The sequence below is a fragment of the Mobula hypostoma genome, chromosome 6 (assembly GCF_963921235.1).
Source record: "Mobula hypostoma chromosome 6, sMobHyp1.1, whole genome shotgun sequence".
NCBI classification, from domain to species: domain Eukaryota; kingdom Metazoa; phylum Chordata; class Chondrichthyes; order Myliobatiformes; family Myliobatidae; genus Mobula; species Mobula hypostoma.
In genome coordinates this window covers 48,078,048-48,104,371 of record NC_086102.1, presented here as the reverse complement: position 1 = coordinate 48,104,371, position 26,324 = coordinate 48,078,048, and the positions used below count along the sequence as shown (strand labels likewise).

At 38.1% G+C, this 26,324-nt stretch overlaps 1 protein-coding gene across 1 annotated transcript in view; it reads right to left on the bottom strand.

Annotated features, from left to right (window-relative positions):
- Positions 1-26,324, bottom strand: part of efhc2 (EF-hand domain (C-terminal) containing 2) — a 47,769-nt gene that overhangs the window by 10,509 nt on the left and 10,936 nt on the right. Inside the window, exons 6-13 of the mRNA XM_063049872.1 lie at positions 24,155-24,262; positions 23,917-24,055; positions 14,661-14,826; positions 13,356-13,498; positions 11,662-11,858; positions 10,340-10,473; positions 4,697-4,894; positions 845-937 (exon numbers count right to left, since the gene is read on the bottom strand). Of these exons, the coding sequence (XP_062905942.1) occupies positions 845-937; positions 4,697-4,894; positions 10,340-10,473; positions 11,662-11,858; positions 13,356-13,498; positions 14,661-14,826; positions 23,917-24,055; positions 24,155-24,262 (1,178 nt within the window). The remainder of the gene's footprint in view (positions 1-844; positions 938-4,696; positions 4,895-10,339; positions 10,474-11,661; positions 11,859-13,355; positions 13,499-14,660; positions 14,827-23,916; positions 24,056-24,154; positions 24,263-26,324) is intronic.

Below are 26,324 nucleotides of genomic sequence, written 5' to 3'. Positions count from 1 at the left end.
AGGATTGAACACTGACATGTAATGCTGGGGAATCCTAGTGTGATCAGACTGAATTGTTTAATTCCACAAGGAGTCCAGTGACAGCTTATGCTCTGATGTCTATGACTGGCCTTACGAGTTTGTGCTAATACCAGACTTACAGTACTTATCTACACTTGGCTGCATTTTTGGAGTTGCCAATGGAACTGAACATTGCAATAATGTAAGCAATGATCAAATAATAAAGAAAGATCACTGATGAAACAGTTAAATGTAGTTGAGCCAAGGATGTTGTGCTGTGGATGAGCCCTGGAGCAGAAATGACTGACCTACAATAACCACGACAAACCCTCTTCCTATAATATAAGACTCCAATGATTTAAGTAATTTTGTTTTGATGTATGTTGATTTCAGGGCACTTGGTGTCATGCTGAGTGAAATGCAGCCTTTTTCTCAAGGGTTATTATTCTCACCTCAGAATTCAGATTTTTTGGCTCATGTTTGGACCAAGACTTTGAAGAGGTGAGGAGGAGAGCAGTCCTGGTCAAACTCAACAAACAGTTCCCAACAATTTCACATTGATGGCTATTTAAAAATCAGAACAGATCTTTCCCAAGTGTATGACAGTTCATATTTTCCTCAAATTTTGGAGCCTCTAAATCCTATTCCAATCCAAACATGAGCATAAAAATCAATTTATATGCATATCTAATCCTATTATAATGGCAAAGTCCTAATACAAGCAATTACCATCCTAATTATTCTTCATTCAGAAGCAATGTTATCATCCTACTAAAGTAAGCAGATAATTAATTTTATCCAAAGTGTTGTACGTACAAAATCTTTAATGTTTTACTCAACCTACTTTGAAATCATTCCTTCAAGAATGTCATTCGGTATAGGCAGCCGGAAACCCTTCAAGATATTTCTAGTTTCCTGAGCTGGCAAGAATCCAGTTCTGTTATAAATTTAAGGGGAAAAAATAGATATTATACTCAAAAGCTCAATAAGTAAGAGTTAAAATGGTGAGATTTGATTATTGAATCTATGCTTAAAGATGAAATCGCACATCCAAAGAAACCTATGTGCTGAATTTCCTTAACAGTTTTAATACTCATGCTATTATTATGTTGAGATATTAGTGACTAAATGGATAGAAACTTAGTTCTGTATCACACACAATACCAAGGCAGCTAACTATCTAAATCAGCTTATATAATTTCCAAGGGACAGTTGCCTGGAACACTGGCTTCAGTCTTCCTTCAAGGTTATCAATACTGGACAATAGATAAAGAGAATTACTCACCTGAAATTGTAGAAGCACGATGGAACCCAGTGTCATCAGTAATCCCCGAACAATTTCAATTTAATCTTATATTAGTTTACTACACATATGCTGCAAATTTTTGTTTGGTAATTTTTTTTAAAAAATCTTGAACATTTTACTTCATTAGAATCCACTTAGAATGAAACAGCAGGCATAGCTGAGGCCTGTACGGGTGCCCATTATCACCCACGGCTACTCCTCAAGCCTGGGGAGAGTGGGAGGAACTGAAGGAAGAATTGTTGAGGGTGAGGACCAGTTCTGCCAGACAGAGGAAGGTGTTGGTGGAGGGGAACTGGTTGGTCCTTCTATTGAGAATGAAGCAGAGATCTTTAAGGCCTTTTTGATGGCCAAATTTAAAAATCAAGTTTTCCTTGATATTTTAAATAGTGTAAATCTCCTTCTCCTTTAATGAAGAGGCATATAAATGTCTTTGGTTTATAATTAAAAAATGTTTTATTGCTCCCTCGCTCACTTCAGACAAATCTAAGTTAGTTGCTGAAATGAAAGACAGTATTTTTTTTAACATAGTTCTTTCCATGTTTAATCGCTTGCACTTTATTACTGGAAGTTTTTGCCTCATTCCATTTGATTCTCTAATCTGTACTTTTATCAATTGAAAAATGATGACCATTATACTTCAGGCTGTCATACTAGAAATGTTGCTTCTGAAATAGCGAAGGGAGTGGATGTAAAGCCCACACTCATCTTTCAAGGATTGTTCACCTTCATCCACAGATAAAAATATTCTGTTAATGACAATTAACGTGACTTTCTGATTCCACATCCTTCCACTCAGTGACCAGACCATATGTTGGAAATGGAGCATTTTGTGGATTGCCATTCATAGCCATACAGCCTGATCTCCCTATGCTCTTGTGATGGTGGATGAAAAGGAAGAGTAGGAGCAGAATACTCTGGTTGACATGAAGTCATTCAATTTCATAGTTATGCTATTTTAAAATTTTTGCATTGTGATTGGGATAAAATGATTCTAAAATTGAAATGTCTGAAAGTAAATAATTGATGTGATACAGGGTTTACAATTCCACTGAACTACTTAAGCTGGCCCTCGAGGAACCAGCTATGTTCATATGTTCACGTGTATCATCCAATAGAGGCTATACATGAGACAAAGAGATATTTATGTAAAATATTTCTTTAGATTTTTTAAGATTCTTTGAGCATTAGGACCAAAGATGGGGAAGGAGACTAATAAAACTGGATGTGTTTCATCTCAAAAAATTGAGTTTCCCAGCATCCTTGCAGAGAGATTTAGTGCAGTTGAAGAAGGATAAAAGCAAGGATGAAAAGGTGTAAACTTGAACTGCACTTAATGAATCCAACAGTTTTTGGTTAATAGTTTAAGAACCTCACTGATTTTCAGAAACAATTAGATCAACTATTCAATTAAAAGTTAATTCTCAAGCCATAACTTAGCTGGTCCACATTATTTTAACACATTTCTTTACTTCTGCTCCGAATGTATTACCTTTATTCTGAAACTCAACAATATTTTTTCACTTATCTTCTGACAATTCTTTCTTATTTCAGCTAAATATATTGTCAATACATTTGCCTTGCATTATGTGATGTATGACTATGACCTGATCAAGCACTGGAGTTCCTTGGTGTTTGTAACAGAGCAAGAACAGCTACTGATTCGTATTTAATTGTAGATGTCTGAAATAATTCTCAAAACTTATTCAGTTTCTTAGTGTATAGCATTATAACTTCCAATTTTTCTGAACAATATAATGTATTCTATTTTTAAATCTAGAAAAACAACATCTTTTTCTTAAGCACAAGAAAATCTGCAGATGCTGGAATTCCAAAGCAACACACGCAAAATGCTGGCAGAATTCAGTGGACCAGGCAGCATCTATGGGGAGGAAGAGGAGAAGTCACAGTAAGAAGGTGGAGGGAGGGGAGGAAGAAGTACAAGGTGGTAGGTGGTAGGTGAAACTGGGGGATGGGGACAGGGAGAAGTAAAGAGTTGGGAAGTTGATTGGTGAAAGAAATAAAGGGCTGGAGAAGGAAGAATCTCATAGGAGAAGACAGATAACCACGGAAAAAAGGGAAGGGGGAGGATCACCAGAGGGAGGTGATACACAGATAAGGAGAGAAGGTGAGAAAGGAATGGGGACTGGTGAAGGGGGAGGGGACAATTACTGGAATTCAAGAAATCAACATTCATGCCATCTGGTTTGAAGCTACCCAGACAGAATAGAAGGTGTTGCTCCTGCAACCTGATTGTGGCCTCATCATGGCAGTTAGAGGAGGACATGGACTGACATGTCGGAATGGGAATGGGAAGTAGAATAGGAAGGAAATCCCACTTTATGTGGCAGGCAGAGCAGAGTTGCTCGGTGAAGCAGTCTCCCAATCTATGTCAGGTCTGACCGATATACAGGGAGCCACACCAGGAGCACTGGATACAGTAGATGACCTCAACAGACTGTCTTTTTTCTTACGTGTTTAGTATATTTAACAATTAACATTAATTGTTGGCCTCGGTACCTGTTATGATGATGGGTGCCACTGTTTTAGGGGGTATTTTTAATATTTAACACATATTGTGGGGATAGAATAACAGAAAAATCTGTCCAGGTAAGGAAGATCAGTTCACTTCCCGTAACAATATTAGCAAACCATAATTACTATATCCCAGAAACATGTAAATCCATTAGAATGTCCACTTCTTGTTTTGTCCACAGTTCAAAAATTAAATAAGTATGCTAAATTACTCTTTTTAGTCTTGGCTATGATAGCTCTATGATCGAGTAAGTTAACATATTCACTAACAAATATATTAGAAATGGCCCTGGGTGAAAATTCAAGATTGCAACACAAAGCAAAGCAGAATACAAGATAAACAGGTTATGTCATGGCACAAGAAATTAAAATGTATGTTATGTAATCCAATGCATTTCTAAGTGACCTTGCTGACTTAATATAGTAACTTGCAATTTTTCTCTTTTTTTAAGTAATGTGAATTCATAGTATAACAAATTTGAAAGTAAATTGCTTATAAGAAAAAAGAGCTTGCATAATATATAGATGAAATTCAATTTAACAGTTTCTTTGCTATAAATAATCTAATATGCATGAATACTAAGCTATTTTATAGACAAGTGTCAGGAAGTATTAAAATTTCCAAATATTGCTCAATTATTATTAGTTACAAAAGTTATGTGTTTCCATGTTGCAAATGTTCAATATTGCAAATATTTACAGTACAGTATCATAAAATAAGAATGGGAAGACATAATGAGAGGAATGTGGATAATGCATTTACATATTATGTTATAAACTTCTGGAACATTTTGGGGATTCACTGTATAAATTAGTAATAAATCTAAATATGGCAATGCTTATTTCTATGCTTGTTACCTTTGTCGATCCTCATAAATGAAAGCCTCAGATATTTTGAGAAAATCTTCAAAGCCATTTTTTCTCAACACCTCTTGAACCAAATGTAGTATAAGACAAACTTCTGTTTCTTGCTCTTCCCGAATGCTATAATACCGGCCCATTGTAATCACTTCATGCTCAGTAAGGTGTCCCTCTCCAATCTGAATTATAATATTCCTTTTCATGAACAATATATAAAATGAGTTATTGCAACAAGGAACCAATCCAGAGGTTATTACATAGTTATTAAATCTATGATATGTAAGAACTTAGGGAAATTCAAACTTTCAAAATACTGGAATAGTGAGTTGCACTTTAAAAGTATTATTACATAGCTTGGGTGATATTAATGAGGTTTCAAGTAACATTAGTAAACAGCTCTCTAACTCAGTATTAGCCAGAAAACAATATCATAATCTGATCACTAATAAAAGTACAACCGAATAAAATAAAGGTAATAAATACAGTGGATTCTGGTTAACTGGACCATCAGTTAATTGGGGCAGCTGCTTATTTAGGACAACTCTTAAAAGAACAAAAACAAATAGAGGAAATAGCCGGGACTCCCTTCATTTATTTGGGACATTATGCTGTTTAATTGAGACAGAAGACTGTTTCCAAACATTTTCTGACCAGCATCTGTTGCACGCATGTCATGTGACTGTTCAACACTTCATTGTGCTTAGAGCAAACAGTTTGTAATTAGTGTCACCTGCATGTTTGTTCAAAATCAGTGATTGTTGTCACTAATGGTTGCTGAGTAATAAACAGTAAGACAATTCAGAAGTGTTTTGCTCACTGCAGTTTCAAGCATTCAGGCTTGGAGATGCCAGAAATGGCTGGGAGTGAAAATGAAATGATTTCCCTACTTCAACAAGTTAAGCACTACAAAGAAGTAAAGAGTGTTGACAGCCAGTATCTTTCTCCTCGGGCAGAAATGGCTTATATCGGAGGACAACAGGAATTCTGCAGATGCTGGAAATTCAAGCAACATACATCAAAGTTGCTGGTGAACGCAGCAGGCCAAGCAGCATCTATAGGAAGAGGCGCAGTCGACGTTTCAGGCCGAGACCCTTCGTCATTTTGCATCTCCCCCTCCCCCTCCAGCTTTCAAATCCCTTACTCACTCTTCCTTCAGTTAGTCCTGACGAAGGGTCTCGGCCTGAAACGTCGACTGCGCCTCTTCCTATAGATGCTGCTTGGCCTGCTGCGTTCACCAGCAACTTTGATGTATGCTGTTATATCGGAGGATATCCTTTTAAGGTGAGTGGAGGAAAATTTAAGGGAGATGTCAGAGGAAGGTTTTTTTCTTTACACATATAAAATGGCAAGTGATGCACTGCCACAGGTAGTGTCAGGGGCTGATGCATAAGGGACATTTATGAGACTCTCAGATGGGCACACAGATGGAAGAAAATGGAGGGTTATGAACTATGTAGGAGGGAAACTTTAGATTATCATGGAGTAGGTTAAAAGGTTGACACAACATCATGGGCTGGTGGGCCTGTTCTGTGCTGTACTATTCTACGTTCTAGAATAAAACATGAACATATACCCCTATGGATACTGATGGGAGGATACAGTAGCAACCAGGTCAGTGGCACTGTGGCTGGCTCTGAGGCTCAGCAGGGAAAGGTAAAGTCAGGCAGTGTAATGGTGATAGGAGACTCAGTGGTTTGGGGCATTCGGTGGTCGCAAAAAGACGACAGGATAGTGTGTTGCCTCCCAGGTGCTAGGGTCAAGAATGGCTGCAGAATATTTTCAAGAGGGAGGGTAAGCAACCAGAGGTCGTGGTGCACATTGGCACCCATGACATAGGTAGAGAAAGGGAAGAGGTCCTGCGCAGTGAGCGTAAGAAGTTAGGGAAGAGGCTGCAGAGCAGGACCTCAATGGAAGTAACCTCTGGATTACACCCCATGCCATCTGCTAGTCAGGGTCGGACTAGAACGATAGTACACATGAATGAGTGGTTGAAGACCTCTCAGAGGAGGCAGGGTTTCAGATTTCTGAATCATTGCCTTCTGAGGAAGGCATGTACGAAAAGGATGGGCTACACATGAACCCAGGGGGGACCAATATCCTTCTGGGCAGGTTTCCTAGAGATGTTGGGGAGGTTTTAAACTAATTTGGCAAGGGGATGCGAACCAGAGTGATAGTGCTGAGGACGGGCCAGTTGGTATACAAGTAGAAACAGTATGTAGTGAGACTGTGCGGAAAGACAGGCAGATAGGGCAAAGTTGCAGCCATTGGGATTAGCTAAGTGCAACATGAAGGCAAAATTGAAAAGGGTGATGAATCCAGGACTGAAGGTGTTATATTTGAATACACACAGTATACAGAATAAGGTAGAGGATAAGTTAGAGATTGGCAGACATGATGTTGTGGCCATCACTGAGTCTTGGCTGAATGAAGATCAGAAGTGATACACATTGTGTCAAAAAGACAGGCAGGTAGGCAGAGGTGGGGGTGGCTCTGTTGATAAAAATTTAAATCAAAGTCTTAGGAGGTGACTTTGGATCAGAAGATGTAGAATCCTTGTGTGTAGAGAAACTGCAAGGGTAAAGATCTTGATGGGAATTATATACAGGCCTTCAAACTGTAGCCAGGATATAGGATATAAATTACAACGGGAGCTAGAAAAGGCATATAAAAAGGGATACACACACAAAATGCTGGAGGAACTCAGCAGGCCAAGCAGCATCCATGGAAATGAACACACAGTCGATGCTTTGAGCCAAGACCCTTCTTCAGGACTGGAAAGGAAAGGGGAAGACACCAGAATAAAAAGGTGGGGGGAGGGGGGAGGGAGCATAGCTAGAAGATGATAGGTGAAGCCAAGTGGGTGGGAAAGGAAAGGGCTGGAGAAGAAGGAATCCTTATAGGAGAAGAGAGTGGACCATGGAAGAAAGGGAAGGAGGAGAGGTAATAGGCAGATGAGGAGAAAACGCAAGTGACCAGAGCGGGAAATAGAAGAAGAGAGAAGGGGAGAGGGGAAAAATTACCAACAGGAGAAATCGATGTTCATGTCATCAGATTGGCAGCTACCTAGATGGAATATGAGGTGTTGCTCCTCCACTCTGAGAGTGGCTTCACAGTGGTAAAAATTATATAAAAAGAGAAACGTTACAATAGTCATGGAGCATTTCAATATGCAGGGAGATTAGAAAAATCAGGTTGGTGCTGGATCCCAAGAGAGTAAATTTGTAGAATGCCTTTGTAAGATGCCTTTTCAAAGCAGCTTGCAGTTGAGCCCCCTAGCGGAAAGGCGATCCTGGATTGGTTGTTATATAGTGAACCAGATTTGATTAGGGAGCTTAAGCTAAAGGAACCCATAGTTGGCAGTGATCATAATATGATAGAATTTACTCCGCAGTTTGGAAGGGAGAAGCTAAAGTCAGATCTATCAGTATTACAGTGAAGTACAAAGGCATGAGAGAGGAGCTGGACAAATTTAATTGGAAGGGGACTATTCACGATGATGGCATAATAGCAGTGGTTGGAGTTTCTGGGGAAGTGCGGAACGCGCAGGATAGATACATCCCAAAAATGAAGAAGTACTCTAAGGGGTTGGGGGCTGGGGTGGGGGGGGGGGCGGATTATGATGCAACCGTGGCTGACAAGAGAAGTCAAGGAGACCATTAAGAGGGAAAAAAAGAGGACATATAATATCACAAAAATTGGGAAGATTTTAAAAACCAACAGCAAGCAACGAAAAAAGCCGTAAAGAAAAGATGAAATATTTTATTTCATCTAAGCTAAACAATATAAAGAGAATACCAAAAGTTTTTTTAGATAGGTGAAGAGTAAAAGAGAGGTGAGAGTGGATATTGAATCACTGGAAAATGATGCTGGAGAGGTAGTAATGCAGGAATGAAATAATAAGTATTTTGCATTAGTCTTCGCTGTGGAAGACAGTAGCAGTATGCCAGGAATTCGAGTGTATCCGGGGCAGAAATGAATGCAATTGCTATTACTAAGGAGAAGCTCCTTGGGAAGCTGAAAGTTTCTGAAGATAGTTAAGTCACCTGGACCAGATAGACTACACCCCAGGGTTCTGAAAGAGGTAGTTGAAGAGATTGTGGAGGCATTAGTAATGATCTTTCAAGAATCACTATATTCTGGAATAGTTCTGGGAGAGTGGAAAATTGCAAATGTCTCTCCTCTCTTTAAGAAGGGAGGGAGCCAGGAAAAAGAAAATTATAGGTTAGTTAGCCTAACTTCTGTGGTCGGGACAATGTTGGAGTCCAATATTAAGGATAAGATTTCGGGTACTTAGAGGCACATGATAAAACAGACCAAAGTCAGCATGGTTTCCTAAGGGAAATCTTGTTTGACAAATCTGTTGAAATTCTTTGAGGAAATAACAGGCAGGATAGACAAAGGAAAGTCAGTGGATGTTGTTTTCTTGGCCTTGACAAGGAGGCTATTTAACAAGTTAAGAGCCCATGGTACTACAGGAAAGATATTAGCATGGATAGAAAATTGGCTGACTGGCAAGAGGCAAAGAATGGGAATAAGGGGGGCCTATTCTGATCAGCTGCCAGTGATTAGTGGTGTTTCACAGTGGTCAGTATTGGGACTGCTTCTTTTCATGTTATATATCAATGATTTGATGACGGAATTGATGGTTTAGTGGCCAGGTTTTCAGATGATACGGTGGAGCAACAGGTAGTGTTAAGGATTCAGGGAGTTTGCAGAAGCACTTAGATAGAGTGCCAGAATGGGCAAAGAAGTAGCAGATGGAATATAGTGTAGGGAAGTGAATGGTCATGCACTTTGGTAGTTCCTAAGATGTAGACTATTTTCTAGATGGGGAAAAAAATTCAAAAATCAGAGGTGCAAAGGGACTTGGGAGTCCTTGTGCAGGATTCTCTAAAGGTTAATTTGAGGGCTGAGTTGGTGGTAAGGAAGGCAAATGCAATGTTAGCATTCATTTTAAGAAGACTAGAAATATAAGAGCAAGAATGTAATGCTGAGGCTTTAAGGCAATGGTCAGACCACACTTGATACTGGAAGTAGCTTTGTGCCCCTTATCTAAGAAAAGGTATGCTGCCATTGGAGAGGCTTCAGAGGAGGTTCACAGGAATGATTCTAGGAATGAAAGGGTTAATGTATGAGGAGCATTTGACGGTTCTGGGCCTGTACTCGCTGGAGTCTAGTAAAATGAGGTGAGATCTCATTGAAACCTATCAAACATTGAAAGTGGATGTGTAGAGGATGTTTCCTTTACTGGGTGGGTCTAGGACCAGCGGGTACAAATTCCGAATAGAGAGACGTTCATTTAGAACAAAGATGAGGAGGAAGTTCTTTAGCCAGAGGGTGGTGAATCTGTGGAATTCATTTCCACAGGCAGCTATGGAGGCCAAGTCATTGAGTATATTTAAAGCAGAGTTTAATAGGTTCTTGATTAGTCAGGCTATCAAAGGTTATGGTGAGAAGGCAGGAGAATGGAGTTGAAAGGGATAATAAATCAGCCAAGGTAGAATGGTGCACAGTCTTGATGGGCTGAATGGCCTAATTCTGCTCCTATGACTTATGGTCTTATGAAACAACTAAGTATGTAAATGTTAATGCAAAAAAAATATTGCCAATTTGATCCCAAATTGATACTATGAAGCTCACCTGAATTCATCATAATTGATTATTCCAGTCCTATTATGATCATGAGCTGCAAGCATCCTTTTAATTTCAAGAGAATGTACATTACCACTTGTTTTGAGCTTTGTCAAGATTGTGCAAATATTGGCCTTCTGGTACTAGTAAAAGAGAAGTTCAATAAAGTTGAAAATAAATTGTAGAATGAAAGAAAATAAGCTAAAATAAACATTAATTAAAGCAAATGTTAATTAAATTCTATACATTTTATTGGTTAATCCCTCTACAGTACAACAAATAAAAGTTATATTTTATGTACTGTCCAATTAACATTACTACTAGTGAACATGAGGTATAGGAACTCAAAACAAATAGCAATATTTGCTTTTTCTTCCAGTTTCCCAGCATTAGTAACTTATCCTCACCCTCACAAACATGAATCCTACCACAGTGACCCTCAATGTCTTGCTGTGTACAAAATTATTGCTGCTAATGGCACATGTTTAAAGGAAACAATTCTTCATGAGGAAATGTATTCAAACAATGTTCACCATTTACATAGTTTCACCCAGGTTTCCTCAATCTTTCAGTGATAAGCTTGTTGAATTGCTGTTGGATTTATTTGTAGATGTGCCCACATCAACTCGTCTCTTGGGGTTTGAGTTACTGCTCTTTTTCAGCTTTGAAGGAGCTAGAAACTAGTTGCACAGTTCTGCCTTTTAGAACTCACTATTAAATCTGTCTTCTGATTCTTTTTATTTTGTATAAAAGTTAATGCTTGATTTTTTTACAGCCTTTTTTCTGTTCTACCTCATGATTATCATGTAGGAAGAATTGCACAAGGTAAAAGGTAAGAAAGTTAGATGTCATGGCAAATGGGAGCACACACCGGAGAGTAGCATTGTAAACACCACTGAGCAGCACAGGCCCTTTGACTGCATCAAAGAGTTCTATATCAGAATTTGCTTTTCAATAGCTGCATTTGAATATTTACATAACTTAAAGCATGAAGATCTCAGAGCACGCTTGCCTTACAGTGTGGCTCTCTTTGGGTAATGAAAGCCGCCAATGATCATAATCTTTTCAATGATCTTGATCATGACAACATTATCATGGTCCTTTCAAGGACAGCTCCAGTATATTAGCTTGAAATATTCATCCCTTTAAGATTAATGATTTGGATAAAAATATGCAAGGTGAATATATTCTTTAAAATAAATGTTCCTAAGTTATAATATCTGTAGAGCTTCATTTGCTTTAAATTATCTCTGCACATTTGTTTACAGTTAATTTTACTTTTAAAGGAAGTAGAAAGTAAATAAAGAAAAGTGAAAGTGTTCTTAACCTACTTCATCTGCATTCTTTTCCATGTAACAGAAAGTATACTCATCAGCATCAACCAGGCAGAAGTAATTCCCATAGAAGCAGAGTTTGGCTCCAATGAACAGATCTTGCTGAGTGAAATAATCAGATAGCTCACTCTTATATAGTTCCTGGCCAGGTTTTTTTATTCGTCCCCTTTCCAAAAATTTACCACCAGTAATGCCTGTAAGAAAAATACATTATTTTTATGTATCTTTTTTTTAAAAAAAAGGTCTACAAGTACAATCTTCAAAACCTACAAACGTTTGTAGTTTAAAATGCTTTTTCTTACAAAACAACAGAAAGCAGATTTAATGAATGCCAATAAGCTTTAATTAAAATTCAGGAAAACTAGACAATGTACGTTGAAACTTGGGGACAAAATTCAGTGTACAGCAATGGAATTATAAGAATTTCTGATCATCCAACACTACCAGACAGCAAAACTAAGAGTTGCCACAGTTATAATTTAGGATTCTCCATCCCCATATTACATAATCGGGAAAGTGTGCATGTGGGATAATTAACAGAAACATAGATTTTGTGAGCACTACTAGCTTTGCATCTCTTGCTACAATGTTGATTCAAGAGCAACTCTCTCCAGTGAAATTGTATTGAGCTACTCAAATACACTCAGTGGCCACTTTATTAGGTACAGGATCTTTTGCTGCTGCCATCCATCTACTTTAAAATTCAACATATTGTGCATTCTGAGATGCTCTTCTGCACACCTCTGATATAATGTGTGATTATTTGAGTTACTATTGCCTTCCTGTCAGCTTGAACCTGTATGGCCATTTTCCTCTGACCTTTCTCATTAATGAAGTGTTTTCACCCACAGAACAGCCGCTCACTGGATGCTTCTTTTATTTTTCACATCATTCCCTGTAAACTCTTCTGTTGTGCCTGAAAATCCCAGGAAATCTGCAGTTTCTGAAATACTCACACCACCCTATCTGGCACCAACAAGCATTTTGTGGTCAAAGGCACTTCATTACATTTCTTCCCCAAACTGAATCTCTTGACCATGTCCGCATGCTTTTATGCACTGAGTTGTTGCCACATGATTGGCTGATCAGATATTTGCATTAACGAACAGGTTTACAGGTGTACCTAATAGAGTGACCACTGAGAGCATAATTTAATAATAAAGATGATCTTGCCCTGTAAATGTTTGTTTACTCATGCCTAATAATGGAAATTTGGAATTTCAAGAAACTTGCTTCCAGGAACATACCTCTTGCTTCCAGGATCATCAACCATATCAATGCAGCTTAACTTTCTGCAGCTCTGAAAACATCAATTAAAGTACTTGTGGATAAAGAGGGGTGGGGATGATCAAGTGGTAGGGATGGGGTGGGGAAGATGACAGAGACGTACAAAGTACAAGCTTCAAGAGGAGCTGAGAATGAAAGGTGCAAAGCCCATCACTGAATCATGAGAAGTGATTGTCCTCAGAGGAGCAGATTTAGAATCTAAATCTCTGACATTTAGAAATAAGATGATCAAATTTGAGTTGATTCAACAAAGATGCTGTCACAGAATGTATTGTAGTGAATGCTCAATTGGAGGGATCCATTAGTTATATTTATAATGGTATTTATGTAATTTACATTAACATATGTTGATTACACAGACCATTATGTGCAAGTAAAAGCATATAACTACAGTATATTTTTACCTGAGTTCACCTTTGGAGATTCAAAAATACTAATTGTGTCATCACTCAGATAATAGGAAAGGATAAAATTCCGTTCATTATTAATTTCATTATTCGTTATTAATCTGGCACTAAACCGGAGCACATTGCTTTCCAATCCCTGTCTGAAAAAAATCATAAATACAAGACACTATTTATTATATTTCAGATTTTATATCTCAAATGGCAAATTATAATTCTAAGTCACAGGTGTCAAACACAGAACAGTTAAAACTAAAACAAAACAATTAAAAGAGGAGCATGAAAAATGATTGGCAGGTAGCACAAGGAGAAATTGTAAAGCAAAATTGTAAATACACGAAGAAATTATTTGTGGTGAAAATGCAAATTTATTTATGAAAAAGGTGAAGGCAGGCTATTAGAGAACAATAGATACAGAAGCAGTTTTAAGCACTTGTGGGACAAAGGCACTTGGCACCCTGATGGTATGTATTGCAGATCACTGAGAGAAGTCAACATTAGATATCAAAGATGTACAAACTTTTGAAAAATTTTAGCTCGTATATGGTGAAATCTTGTTAACTTAGTTAATGTAGTTCAGAGGTAGAATTGATACACTAGAAATCCGCAAACCACTCAGCATAATATTAATATATAATTTTCTAAGGACCATTATAAAGGATAAAGTGAACACTAATCCTACAAATAGATTTAATAACAGGCTTATAAAAGGCAAGTCTCGTCAGATATCTGCAATAAAGTTCTTTGAACAAATAGTAGAATATAGTGATTAAGAAAATCAGAACATAATTTGATAAGATGCAGAAAGACCACCATTTTTACAAAATTATGGAGAACTGGTGATAAAAATCTCAAAATTGATCAAGAATGAACCATGGTTCATTAATGCATTTTGGACTAATGTATACAAAGATAGGCATAGATATGTTCCTCATAACCATAACATTGACTCTTTTGAGGTAGTATAGTAGACAACATGCATGTTGCATTCTGCAGTGGAAGCTGACATTTGCCATTTTAGCAAAAGTGAATTCTTGACACAAAACATCCACTATCCCTTTGCTTCATAGAAGATGCCTGACCCCTCCAAGTTCCTCTGGTGGTTTGTTTTTGTAGCTTTTCTGTAAAGGCCTCTTTAGAGTTAATTCACCTAAAAGAGTCACTAGACCCTCAGCAGTTACAAATGGGGTATGTTTCCTTTTAAACAGTTTCCCTTGACAGAGAACCCACTTAGTGCTCATGCTATCATCTAAACTCAAAGAACAATTGTCTCAGGTCCATCAACTTGCAAGCATTTTGTTTTACCTGTCTTTCTCCATAAATTTTATTATATCACGTCGTGGAGGTTTGGGCTCCAAGCTTAAAGTAGAATTGTAGGAATCCTCCTCAGATCCAAAACCATTGTATGGAGGAATTTCCCTTTTCACCTTTGTGGTTGGCTCTGATTTGTATTTGACTGGTGTGAAATCCTCTGTTAATTAATGTAACACAAGATAATTTTTGATAGGTTATTACAATTTGAAAAATTAGTGGATTTCACTTATTAACACTCAACTTATTAATCATCACTAAAATACTGCACATTCCTTCAATATTAGAGATGACAGTGCAACATTATTTCCATTCATAATTAAGTTAATGATTTGATTTGTGGATTACTCACATTCTAGTACTTTTCAGTTTCCAAAATACTCAAATTAATCTTCATATTGCATTTGAAAGTTTGATTTTGTCTTAGTACAGGTGAAAACAGAACCACAAGTTCTCAGACATTGTGTCCTAAGATGACGTCCATCATTTAACTAATTTACTGCAGCATAAATTGATGTTGATTAGTTTGATGATTAACAATAAAATTAACTTCAAATAATATGTAAAAAAAAAAGTAAAAATGTTAAACACAGAAGATTCTACAGGTGCTGAAAATCCAGAGCAACACACACAAAATGCAGGAGGAACCTCCCCCTTCCTCTTCAGTTCTGAAGAAGGATCTTGGCCTGAAACTTCGACAGTTTATTTGCTTCAATATATGCTACCTGGCCTCGGAGTTCCTCCAGCGTTTTGTGTGTGCTGCTATGTAAAAATGTTAACTTGTTTGTTCTTATACACTGACCTCCCAACACATACATATGCTTATGCACATACACAACCACACAAAATTGCACACCTCTACACATTGTTATGCTTCCCATAGGGGGATAAATTGGTAAACTCACTCTGAGAACATGATACTGTGATTAACTGGTGCCAGTGATCAGTGGGTAACACGTTCAAAATTCTGAGACCCTATTTACATAATTTCAACAACCATCCAGTACCAATTGAAATGGTTATTGTTTTAGTTCATCATCATGGAGCTCAATTGCATCAGGTGGTATCATCAATATCTTTCATTAAAAGTAAGAAATTTAGGAATTAAGCAGGTTTTAAGTTTGAGAGCTAGAGAGAGGTGGAGAAAACCAATTAGGAGTAAGGACTGAGAATGATTGACACAAGTCTCAGATGAGTTGGGTGTTGTTGGGGGTAGTAAATATAATAATCACATATTGTGGACAGAAGTGCAAAGAGAAAAGCTGAATAAAACAATAAATGTTGTTCAAAAGGATATTGTGGCAATTGATAATCAGAATTGAGAACTATCACTTAAAGATCATGACAACAGCAACTGCAAACTTTCTGGTAACGACCTTCTTCTTAGTAGTATTTCAGGATGCAGGGCCGACAATGATGCATTATGCCATATTTCTGAGTCATATTATTCAACTTGGAAGGAACCAGTAGCTTGAGCCTTTCCCATGATATTGCTGCATTTATTCTTCTTTATGTTAGAAGTTCAGGATTTGGGAAGTATTGTTAGTGCAATCTTGATGAATAACTATTGGAAATAGTATATACTGCTATAACAGTATGTTACTAAGGCTGGGATTGTTGTGGATAGGTTACCAACAAAATGAACAGTCTTGTCTTGGATTGTGTTAAGCTGTAGTGTAAATTTCTGGTCAATGGCTGCACACACATGCAATTCCCCACCCCAAGAAAATTTGATGGTGGGGCCTAGCAAATGGTAGTGCCAATGAATATCAAGGGTATATAGTTAGAGCTTCTATTGTTGGAAATAATCATTGCATGGTACTTTTGTAAAATGTATATTCTAGATACATGCTATTTCACAGCCCGTGCCTCTGGACATTGATGCAATGCAGGTATATACTGCTTCATTTGCTGAAGAGTCATGAATGGAATTAAATATTACACAATCATCAGCAATCATCCCACTACAGATCTCATCATGGAAGGAAGCAATTTCATTCCAGATTTGTTCCAGAGGCAATCATAAGTGAACATAATTATTTTTTGAATGAAGCCACTATACAAGGCAACAAAATGTCCCTCCTTAAGCTAGTTTGTAGGTGATTGCAGTAGTTCTAACTATAGTTATTTTGCATGGTACCTAGTCCTTCCTTTTGAGTTCTCTTTTGAAAAAACTAAAAGATCACCTCCAAAGTAAATATTGGACTCAACAGAAATAGAAAAAAAAGTTGGTTCATTAGCTAATATTGACATACATTACAGAGAAACCTAGCAATTGAATAATCTGGTCCTGCACTAAATAATGATTTCCTCAATTTAGTTAACCATAATCAATAATTTCTATTAGATTCTGATACCACCGAGAATATATTATCAAATAAACAATTTGTTTCAGCCATCATGCCAAAGAACAACTTGCATTAAGCTCATCAAGATACCAGTGCTGCATGCTGTACTAATGGACCAAAGGTATGTTTCTGCAGACTGCTGTAACAAGTTATAATGGGTTGTGGAACACAAATAACAGCTGTTTTCCAATATTCAGCTCAAAAAAAATTGAAGAACTTGAAAATTAGTAATGAAGTATTCAAAATACATTGTTTGTATATTGGACATAATCTGCAGCAAAAGATTTGCAATAGTAAATATAATGTAAAATTGCCAATGAATTTTCTACACAATATGGCATGTGGTGCTTTCATTATATCTTTACTCCGGCCAAAAGTTTGGACACATGTGAGGCCAGTGTACAGCCTACTGTTTTATACTCTGCTTATTAATCTAAAGAAGTAATTTGAATAAAGGACAGTTCTAGGGTGTTTTCGTTTGATCTCAGGTTGTCAGGATAAACAATATTTCACTTTATGATTTCAGATAATAATCTTACATCTTAACTATTCCCACTTTTGATGAAATGTCATCAGTTTGAAACCGTTTCTGCCTCCATAGATCTCGGGTTCCCAACCTTTTTTACCCAATGGAGCCTTACCATTAACCGAGGGGTCCGTGAATCCCAGATTGGGAACCCCTGCCATAGTTGTTGACTTATCTGCTAAATATATGTAGCATTTTCTCTTATTCTATTAAGTACATAATAAAAAGTCTCTTTAAATGATGATATAATCACTGCTGGTAGAACCTCAGATGGAGATGAGAGAGTGTACAGGAGTGAGATATACCAACTAGTGGAATGGTGGCACTCAAGACAAAAGAGCTGATTGTGGACTTCAGGAAGGGTAAGGCAAAGGAACACATACCAATCCTCATAGAGGGATCAGAAGTGGAGAGAGTGAGCAGTTTCAAGTTCCTGGGTGTCAAGATCTCTGAGGACCTAACTTGGTCCCAACATCTCGATGCAGATGCAGCTATAAAGAATGCAAGACAGCAACTATACTTCATTAGGAGTTTGAAGAGATTTTGTATGTCAACAAAAACACTCAAAAACTTCTATAGACGTACTGTGGAGACAATTCTGACAGGCTGCATCACTGTCTGGTATGGGGGGGGAGGAGGTTAGGGGGCGGCTACTGCTCAGGTTCAGAAGCTGCAGAGGGTTATAAATTTAGTTGGCTCCAACTTGGGTACTAGCCTACAAAGTACCCGGGACATCTTCAAGGAGCTGTGTCTCAGAAAGGCAGTGTCCTATATTAAGGACCTCCAACACCCAAGGCATGCCCTTTTCCCATTGTTACCATCAAGTAGGAGGTACAGAAGCCTGAAGGCAGACACTCAGAAAACAGCTTCTTCCCCTCTACCATCTGATTTCCTAAATGGACATTGAACCCATGAACACTAGCTCATTTTTTTTGATATATATTATTTCTATTATTGCACGATTTTTAATCTATTCAATATACAGTACATCTACTGTAATTGATTTACTTATTTATTTTTAGGTTTTTTCTTCTACATTATGAATTGCATTCGACTGCTGCTGCTAAGTTAACAAGCTTCACAACACACACTGGTAATAATAAACCTGATTTTGATTAAATCTAACAGGTTTTGATATTAACAGTATAATCATTTAAAATCTCAGAATTTTTCTTTAGATATTTTAAGTGACTTTGTGTAAGCTTTATTTATTTCCATCTCATTTGTTCATTAGAGGCAAAATTCAATGTATTTTTATACAAAGAATATTTTGAGTGAAAGAACATTAATTGCATGGTGTTGCCACCTGTAGTCACCAAAGAGGAGCAGGTATTTGTGCTCACAATTTCCTATAAGCAGTTTGTTAACTTGTTATTATGAAAACAATATTTTAATAGGATGATGGTTCCTTAAGGTTGTTCTAGCCAGGGGTGGTGGTGGGGGTAGGCTCCAGCTACCCATTAAATGTTCCAATTGCGTGCACCTCAAACAGCCTCTGACAACCAAGTCCAGATCTTGGTCTTCACATGTGACTTTGCTACTAAGCCCAGCGGATCCATTTCTACTGACAGAAGAAGGGGCGGAGGTGAGTTACTGGCACCTTTGGGTGGGCCTGCTACAAGGGCAACAGTTTGCTCTTCATACCATACCACCCTGGTTTGCATATCACATAGACAGCTGGGACACAACATCCATGGTCGACCCCAGTCAATGGAGGGCATCAACAGGATGCTTCGCTACTCAAGGTTTCAGCATGATACAGGTAAATAAAAATTCTACATGAAATCCAATCTAAAAATTGAAAAGGCCATTCAATGCTCTTTTTCTTGTGCAATGCAACCTTGAAATATGTGTTTTTGGAATTACCACTGGTATTATTATGCCCCAAGATGGAACTTGGGTTTAAATTATTCCTCAAACACCAGTGTTACATTGAGATTACACCGTATTTATGTCTATATATTCCTTCTAAGACCAACAGCGCCATCATCTGACCACCAGATGAAAGTAAAAAGGCAAAGACGTCTAAAGTAGGTAACCCATGAAAGAAAAGAGAGCTCTTTCTTTTTGATAGCCAGGAACTGCCTTGTACTCAAGTCCAGTCAGTCAGTCAGAGAAGTGAGGAATTGAGGAGGCAGGTTGATGTAAAAGGTTCTAAAGATAGACTCGTGTCCAAATTGTACTTTGATTACCTTGCATCTTCAACTTGTGGTCAAATTGCCAATGGTGGTGAGGATTCTTTGAGGGTTGCTCACTGATTTCAGGGGAATTCAAAACCGGGGCGGGGGGGGGGGTCAATGATATTCCCTACACTGAATACCTCTTCTTGGATTATGTCACCAGCACATGCCTGTTGGTGCTGTTTTCCATAATATCAAGTATGAGTATGATTTTGTTTTTTGTTAGCAAAAATTCCTTTAAACTCAGCTTTCCAGCTTTTGTATTAGAAAAGCAAGGAAACACTGAAAATGGCAAAGGATCTACAATATATGAATAAGTGTGCCCATTCTCTTTGATGGTGTCTCTGCTGCTTCATGCTACCAGCTTATTTACATAGCCCAAACATTACACTGTAATGTAACGTAGTGACTCAGATGAGCATCTATCTGTTAAGTGGCTAACACCTTTAAAAATTAATGTGTACATCAATATATCAGCTGAATCTAGCATAATAGAGGTAAACTGGTAGTAGCATGTTCTGATAGAAATTGTTGGAACTTATTTCAGGAAGGTGTTAATTTTTTCCAGTGCTGCATTTGATGGAGCCGGTGGAAAGCATGAGAGAAATAGAAATGAGAGAAACTGGAGAACTAAATAGAAAGACAAATCGAGCACTGCACAGCTAATGTACCAATCATGTTAATACAACTCAACAGGGTATTTGACCTTGAGTCTGTTTCAAATATGCAGGCAAATTCTAAGCACCCAATATTTCATTAATTGTCTGTCTGCATTGATCTAGTATATAATTGCATCAATTAAGACTATAAGATATAGGAGCAGAATTAGGCCATTTGGCCGATTGAGTCTGGTTGATCCAATTTCCCACTCAACCCTAATCTCTTGCCTTCTCCACATATCCTTGCATGCCCTGACTAATCAAGCAGCTTTCAACTTCTGCCTTATATATACCCAAAACTTAGTCTCCACAGCCACCTGTGGCAATCAATTTCACAGGTTCACCACTCTCTGGCTAAAGACTTTCCTCCTCATCCCTGTTCTAAGAGGACACTCTTTTACTCTGAGGCTGTGTCTCCTGGTCTTAGACTCTCCCATCATAAGAAACATCCTTTTCACATCCACTCTATCGAGGCCTTTCAACATTCAATAGGTTTCAATGAGGTCATCTCTCATTCTTCTGAATTCCGGTGAGTAGAGGCCCAGAGCCATCGAACACTCGTCATTTTTACCAACAGAGTCATGCTGCCCCCTCTGCCATGATTCAGTGATGCCCACAATGTCATAACATGCCAATCTGTAGCTGTGCTACAAGTTCATCTACTATATTCTGTATACCGCTCACTGTGGTTTCAAGCATTTAGGCTTGGAGATGCCAGAAATAGCCAGAAATGAAAATGAAACTATTTCACTACTCAGCAAGTTAAAACTATGAAGAACTTGAAGGTATCAACAATCATCTCGAGTGTTACAATGAAATTTAAAATTAGGAAGAAGCAAATATTGAAAGCAATGTATGAAGGTAGTCTATTATCTGCACTGGGTGTCTATGCTGATTTTGTTCATTCACAGTTTTCTTATCTTTTTAGCTATTTCCATGAAACTTCAGCTCATCGGAGCAGCTGCTTAATTGGGCCAAAATGTACTTGTCCTGCTGTGTCCCAGTTAACTGGAATCCACTACATATTCCTACATCAACTGGTAATAGGGCTCCAACTTTTAAATGGCTCTCTCCATTTTGCCACAGTGCTACTCTGATTGTTATATGTTTCTGTGTTTTGAATTCAAACAGAAGCAAGGCAGGCAATGGAGTGGGGAAATGTAATTCCATTTCATTGACTACTATGTCAGCATTCTTGTGTATAAATTGGCGTGTTGTCATGGGAAGGGTGTTAGGGGAAAGGATCTAAGGATATTCTCCAAGCTTCAAGCTTCCTTGAAAAATGCAACATCTTTGTTGTCAGGAACCCTAGCTGGTTAAAATGCAAAAGGAACATTCAGGATGACATTGAGAGTCATACAATGGGAACACACAAAAACCTGGTGGAAATGGTGGAAAGACCATTCCACCTCGCAAGCTATCCACACCTCTCCACTCCCTCCACCCAGTCTGCAGTTCACAAATAGGTTTCATCGATCACCTAGAATCTACAAAATCAGAGTGGAAACAAGAAGGAAGCAAAGAATTGTCAGGCTGTGCTACCTTGACATGTACAAGCATTTAAGTTAATTTCCTTGGGACATTTCAATGAATTCTCAATCTTGCCGTATCTGTACAGGAGTCAGAGAAATAAATATATAAAGTCAACAGCTTTACTGTATTGACAGCAGAAGTATAGGTACAGTTTGTTTCACTACCATCTACTTTCTTCCTAGTCAGCACCATTCCTTAGTGAAGAGTAGACTTATTGTACCCTAGTTATCAATACCATCTAGTTTCTAAGAGGAACAAGGCACTGTCTCAATGATTTTCTACTTTTGCTTGGAGTAACAGAACTTGTCTCTAATTTCTCCCTTGAATTGCATTGTAAATTAGGACCATGATCTTACTTAATCCTCCCACTAGGAACTTGGCAAGTACAACCTGGAAGTCCATTTTACATCTGCCCTATTTCACATTCATTAAAGTCAACACAGCATAAAGCTGGTAGTATGTAAATAAGCATCCAAAATAGATGTGATATAATTGTCATAAAGTATGTACAAAGATTACAAAACTGATAAGATTCAGACCTATATTCTCAGCTTGATTGTGAAACCAGGGCATTACAATTGAAAAGTGTCAGCATAAGCTACTTCATGCAGTAAAATTCTGGTAATCATTGTGCATGAAATTCATGATAAGACTTGGTGCCCTGAAAACCTTCAGCCCCAACCCTTTGTTCACATAAATGACTATTACAAACAGGGATTTTGATCATTTAACTGCGAATTTTTATTTGTGAATCGCATGCTCCTTTTTTTTCCACAGCACAGCCCAAAAAACAGGAAAAATTGTAAAGCACAACAAACTAAAAATTCAAAAACTGCAATGCCAGCAGTTCAAAAGTATTCAACCCGCCTCACCTTTGCTAGGTACTTAGTTGAACCACTTCTCACAGCTATTACAGTCAGTAGTCTTTCTGGCTAAGTTTCTATTAGTTTTGCACAATGTAATGGAGTAAAATTTGCCCATTCCTCCTTGCAGAATCGCTCAAGGTGTGTCAGGTAGTTGGGAAAGGGCAGTGGATGACAATATTGAGGTCTTGTCAGAGATATTCCATTGGGTTAAGGTCAGGATTCCCACTGGGCCACACAAGGACATCGATTTTCTTCAGTTGAAGCCACTTCACGGTTGCTCTGGCATTGTGCTTTGGGTCATTGTCCTGCTGAAAGACAAACTTCCGCCCCAGTTTAAGCTTTCTTGCAGAGGCTAACAGGTTTTTTAATCTGGAATCTCTCTGTATTCAGCAGTTTTCATCTTCCCATCAATCCTGACCAGATTTCCAGTCCCTGCTGCTAAAGGGCATCCCCATAGCACAATGCTACCTCCACCATGCTTTACAGTAGGGATGATGTTACCTGGCTGATGTGCAGTATTAGATTTACGCTATACGTACCGCTAAAAAAAAGCATATCCTTTCCCTTAAATACTTTGAATAGTGTCACTGTAAAGATGTGGAAAGCTATCCTGTCATCAGCTGAGACTAAAGTGGAAATTTTTGGCCTCAACTCATGGTACAAATCTAATACTATGCATCAACCAGGTCACACCATCCCTACTGTAAAATCTAGTCAGGATTGATGACAGAATAAAGGAACTGAAAGGAACTGTATCTCCTCTCTAAACATATTCTTTACTAGCCATAAAACATTTTATTTATTTATTGAGATACAGAATGGAAAAGGGTCTTCTGGGCCTCCAATTTAATTCTAGCCTAATCACAGGACAATTTACAATGACCAAGTAACCTACCAACCATTACATCTTTGGACTGTAGGAGTGAACGTGGAGTACCCACACAGTCACAAGAGGAACTTTAAAAACTCCTTACAGGCATCAGAGTTTTGTTCAAATTTTTACTACAATTATGCAGCTGTCATGGCTGAAAGACAAAACAATGTTAATATATCCTGCCTGCCTTCCCAATGGAAGTAGTGCAAAAGGGATACTAGAGAAGATAAATGAAAATGAATGTGAAAATAAAAGTTTGCTCACCAATGCCATACTTTTTCCGGTAATACTCCTTTGTAAATTCATCACAATCACAGAGAACCACCTTCCGTCCCCAGACATTTATCATTGTCCCAATCATCAAGTCACAATCCTTGTAGAACTCTTGCCGCACATGTCCGGTCTAGAAAATATAATTATAATTGTGAATAAATATGTCAATAATTTAGAATCTTTCTAAAGGCATTGTAGTTGGTAAACCTTGAAATATTGATTTTGGTACCTTAAGACTATCCAGAATATAGCGGCCTCCAAGCCCCACAGGTCCAAAAGTGTTCAGTAGTGTTCGGTCTGTAATCTCACCAGGATGATATAATCGATCTGGAATATTCTTTCAATAAAGATAGAATGCTCAAAACAATATCAAGTAAAATTTACTTTTTCTTGCCTTATAAGTACAGTTTTAACATGAGAACAGTTCAATCTAAATTTACTGGTGAGCCAATAATATTACTAATCTAACAAAAAGAGAAATAGTGGTTAATTAAAGATGGGCAAAAGCAATAGCCTAATCATTAATTCGGAAATAACAAACTTTGCAAGCACTTTCACGGAAGGGAATAAATATCAGCTGCACAACAATAACAAGAAGAGCAAATGACACAAAGTTTGGTGGTGTTGTGGATAGTGTAGAAGGTTGTTGTAGGTTACCACGGGACATTGTTAGGATGCAGAGCTGGGCTGAGAAGTGGCAGGTGGAGTTCAATCTGGAAAGTAAAAGTGAAATGATGCACTTTAGAAGATTAATTTGAAGGCAGAATACAGGGGTAATGGAATGATTCTTAGCAGTGTTGAGGAACAGAGGGATCTTGGGGTCTATGTCCATAGATTCATCAAAGATGCTATGCAAGTTGATAGGATGGTTAAGAAGGTATCTGGCGTGTTGGCCTTCATTAGTCAGGTGATTGAGTTCAAGAGGTATAAGGAAATGTTCCTGCTCTATAAAACTCTGGTTAGACCACACTGAGTATTGTGTTCAGTTCTGATCACCTCATTATAGGAAGGATGTAGAAGCTTTAGAGAGGATGCAGAGGAGAATTACCAGGATGCTTCCTGGATTCAAGAGTACATCTTATGGGGATAGGTTGAGCAAGCTAAGGCTTCTCTCTTTGGAGAGGAGGATGAGAGATGGGGGTGTACAAGATGATAAGAGGCATAGGTCACGTGGAAAGCCAGAGACATATAATTTTAAGGTGATTGGAGGAAACTATGGGTGGATGTCAGAGGTAAGCTTTTTTTTAAAACGTGGTGAGTGGTAAGTGTGTGAATTGTGCAGCTAGGAGTAGTGGTAAAGACAGATACATCAGAGAAATTTAAGAGACTCTTAGATGTGCACATGAACGACAGAAAAATGGAGGGCTATTTGGGAGGCAAAGGGTAGATTGATCTTTGTGTAGGCTAACTGGTACAACATCATGGGCTGAAGAGCTTATACTATGCTATACTGTTTTATGTTCTATGTTTTCAGTCAACTTTATCAGGTTTTGGGATTTTAAAATCATTTAATAAAATACATACTGAGCTGTTAGGCTCTGACTGTAGTTCTTCCACTGTTCCTGGCTTCATGAGTGATGCCAAACAATAGTAGAGTACTAATATTGTATCTTTGTTTTAAAAAGGAAGTAAGACAGTATAACTGCTCCAACACCTTTTTTTAAATTCTTCTCACCATGATACTGTACTTTACCTTCAACAAAATTTTCTGCTGGAGCTGCCACCTCCATTCCAGAACCTGCAATACTCTAACCTGAGCTGCAGTACACATGTTCAGTGACTGGATTCCAAGTCATGGTCCACTCATTCACTGGAGCAGACGAGAGTATAGCTCTTGTAGCAACTGTACAATGCCACACTCTGACAATTCAGTGGATCATTTACCATAGACGCTGTAGCAAAGGCAGACAATGATGATAAAATTCACTAATGAATTCTGACATCTGTGCACCAGCACAACCTTTGGTCATCTAAGTGTATTTGAAAAACAGGACACTAAATCCACTCTAAAGCTCCTTTGCCATACTTGTTCATTAGCTGCACATGGAAGATTGTCTACATGGAGTAGAACAGGCCACTGAAAGCTATGGAGGTTGATTTTTAGTGGCTCTTGTCTGGACTGACAGCAATGACTGATTTGATCCCAAGAAAGTATACCAAACTAGCACTGCAAATAGCTAAGTGTGGCAGTTAAGCATATATTTCTGGATTACCATCACAACCCGTTTTGAATATTTATATCCAGAATCATGAAGACAACTGACTCGACAACTGACTCAACAACTGACTTCACACCGTTACTCCTTGTATTGCAAAAGAAGTTGAGATATTGGCTATCCGATAGCAGGATACGAATTGACAATAAACTGGACTGGTCAAAGAACACTGAGGCTGTCTAC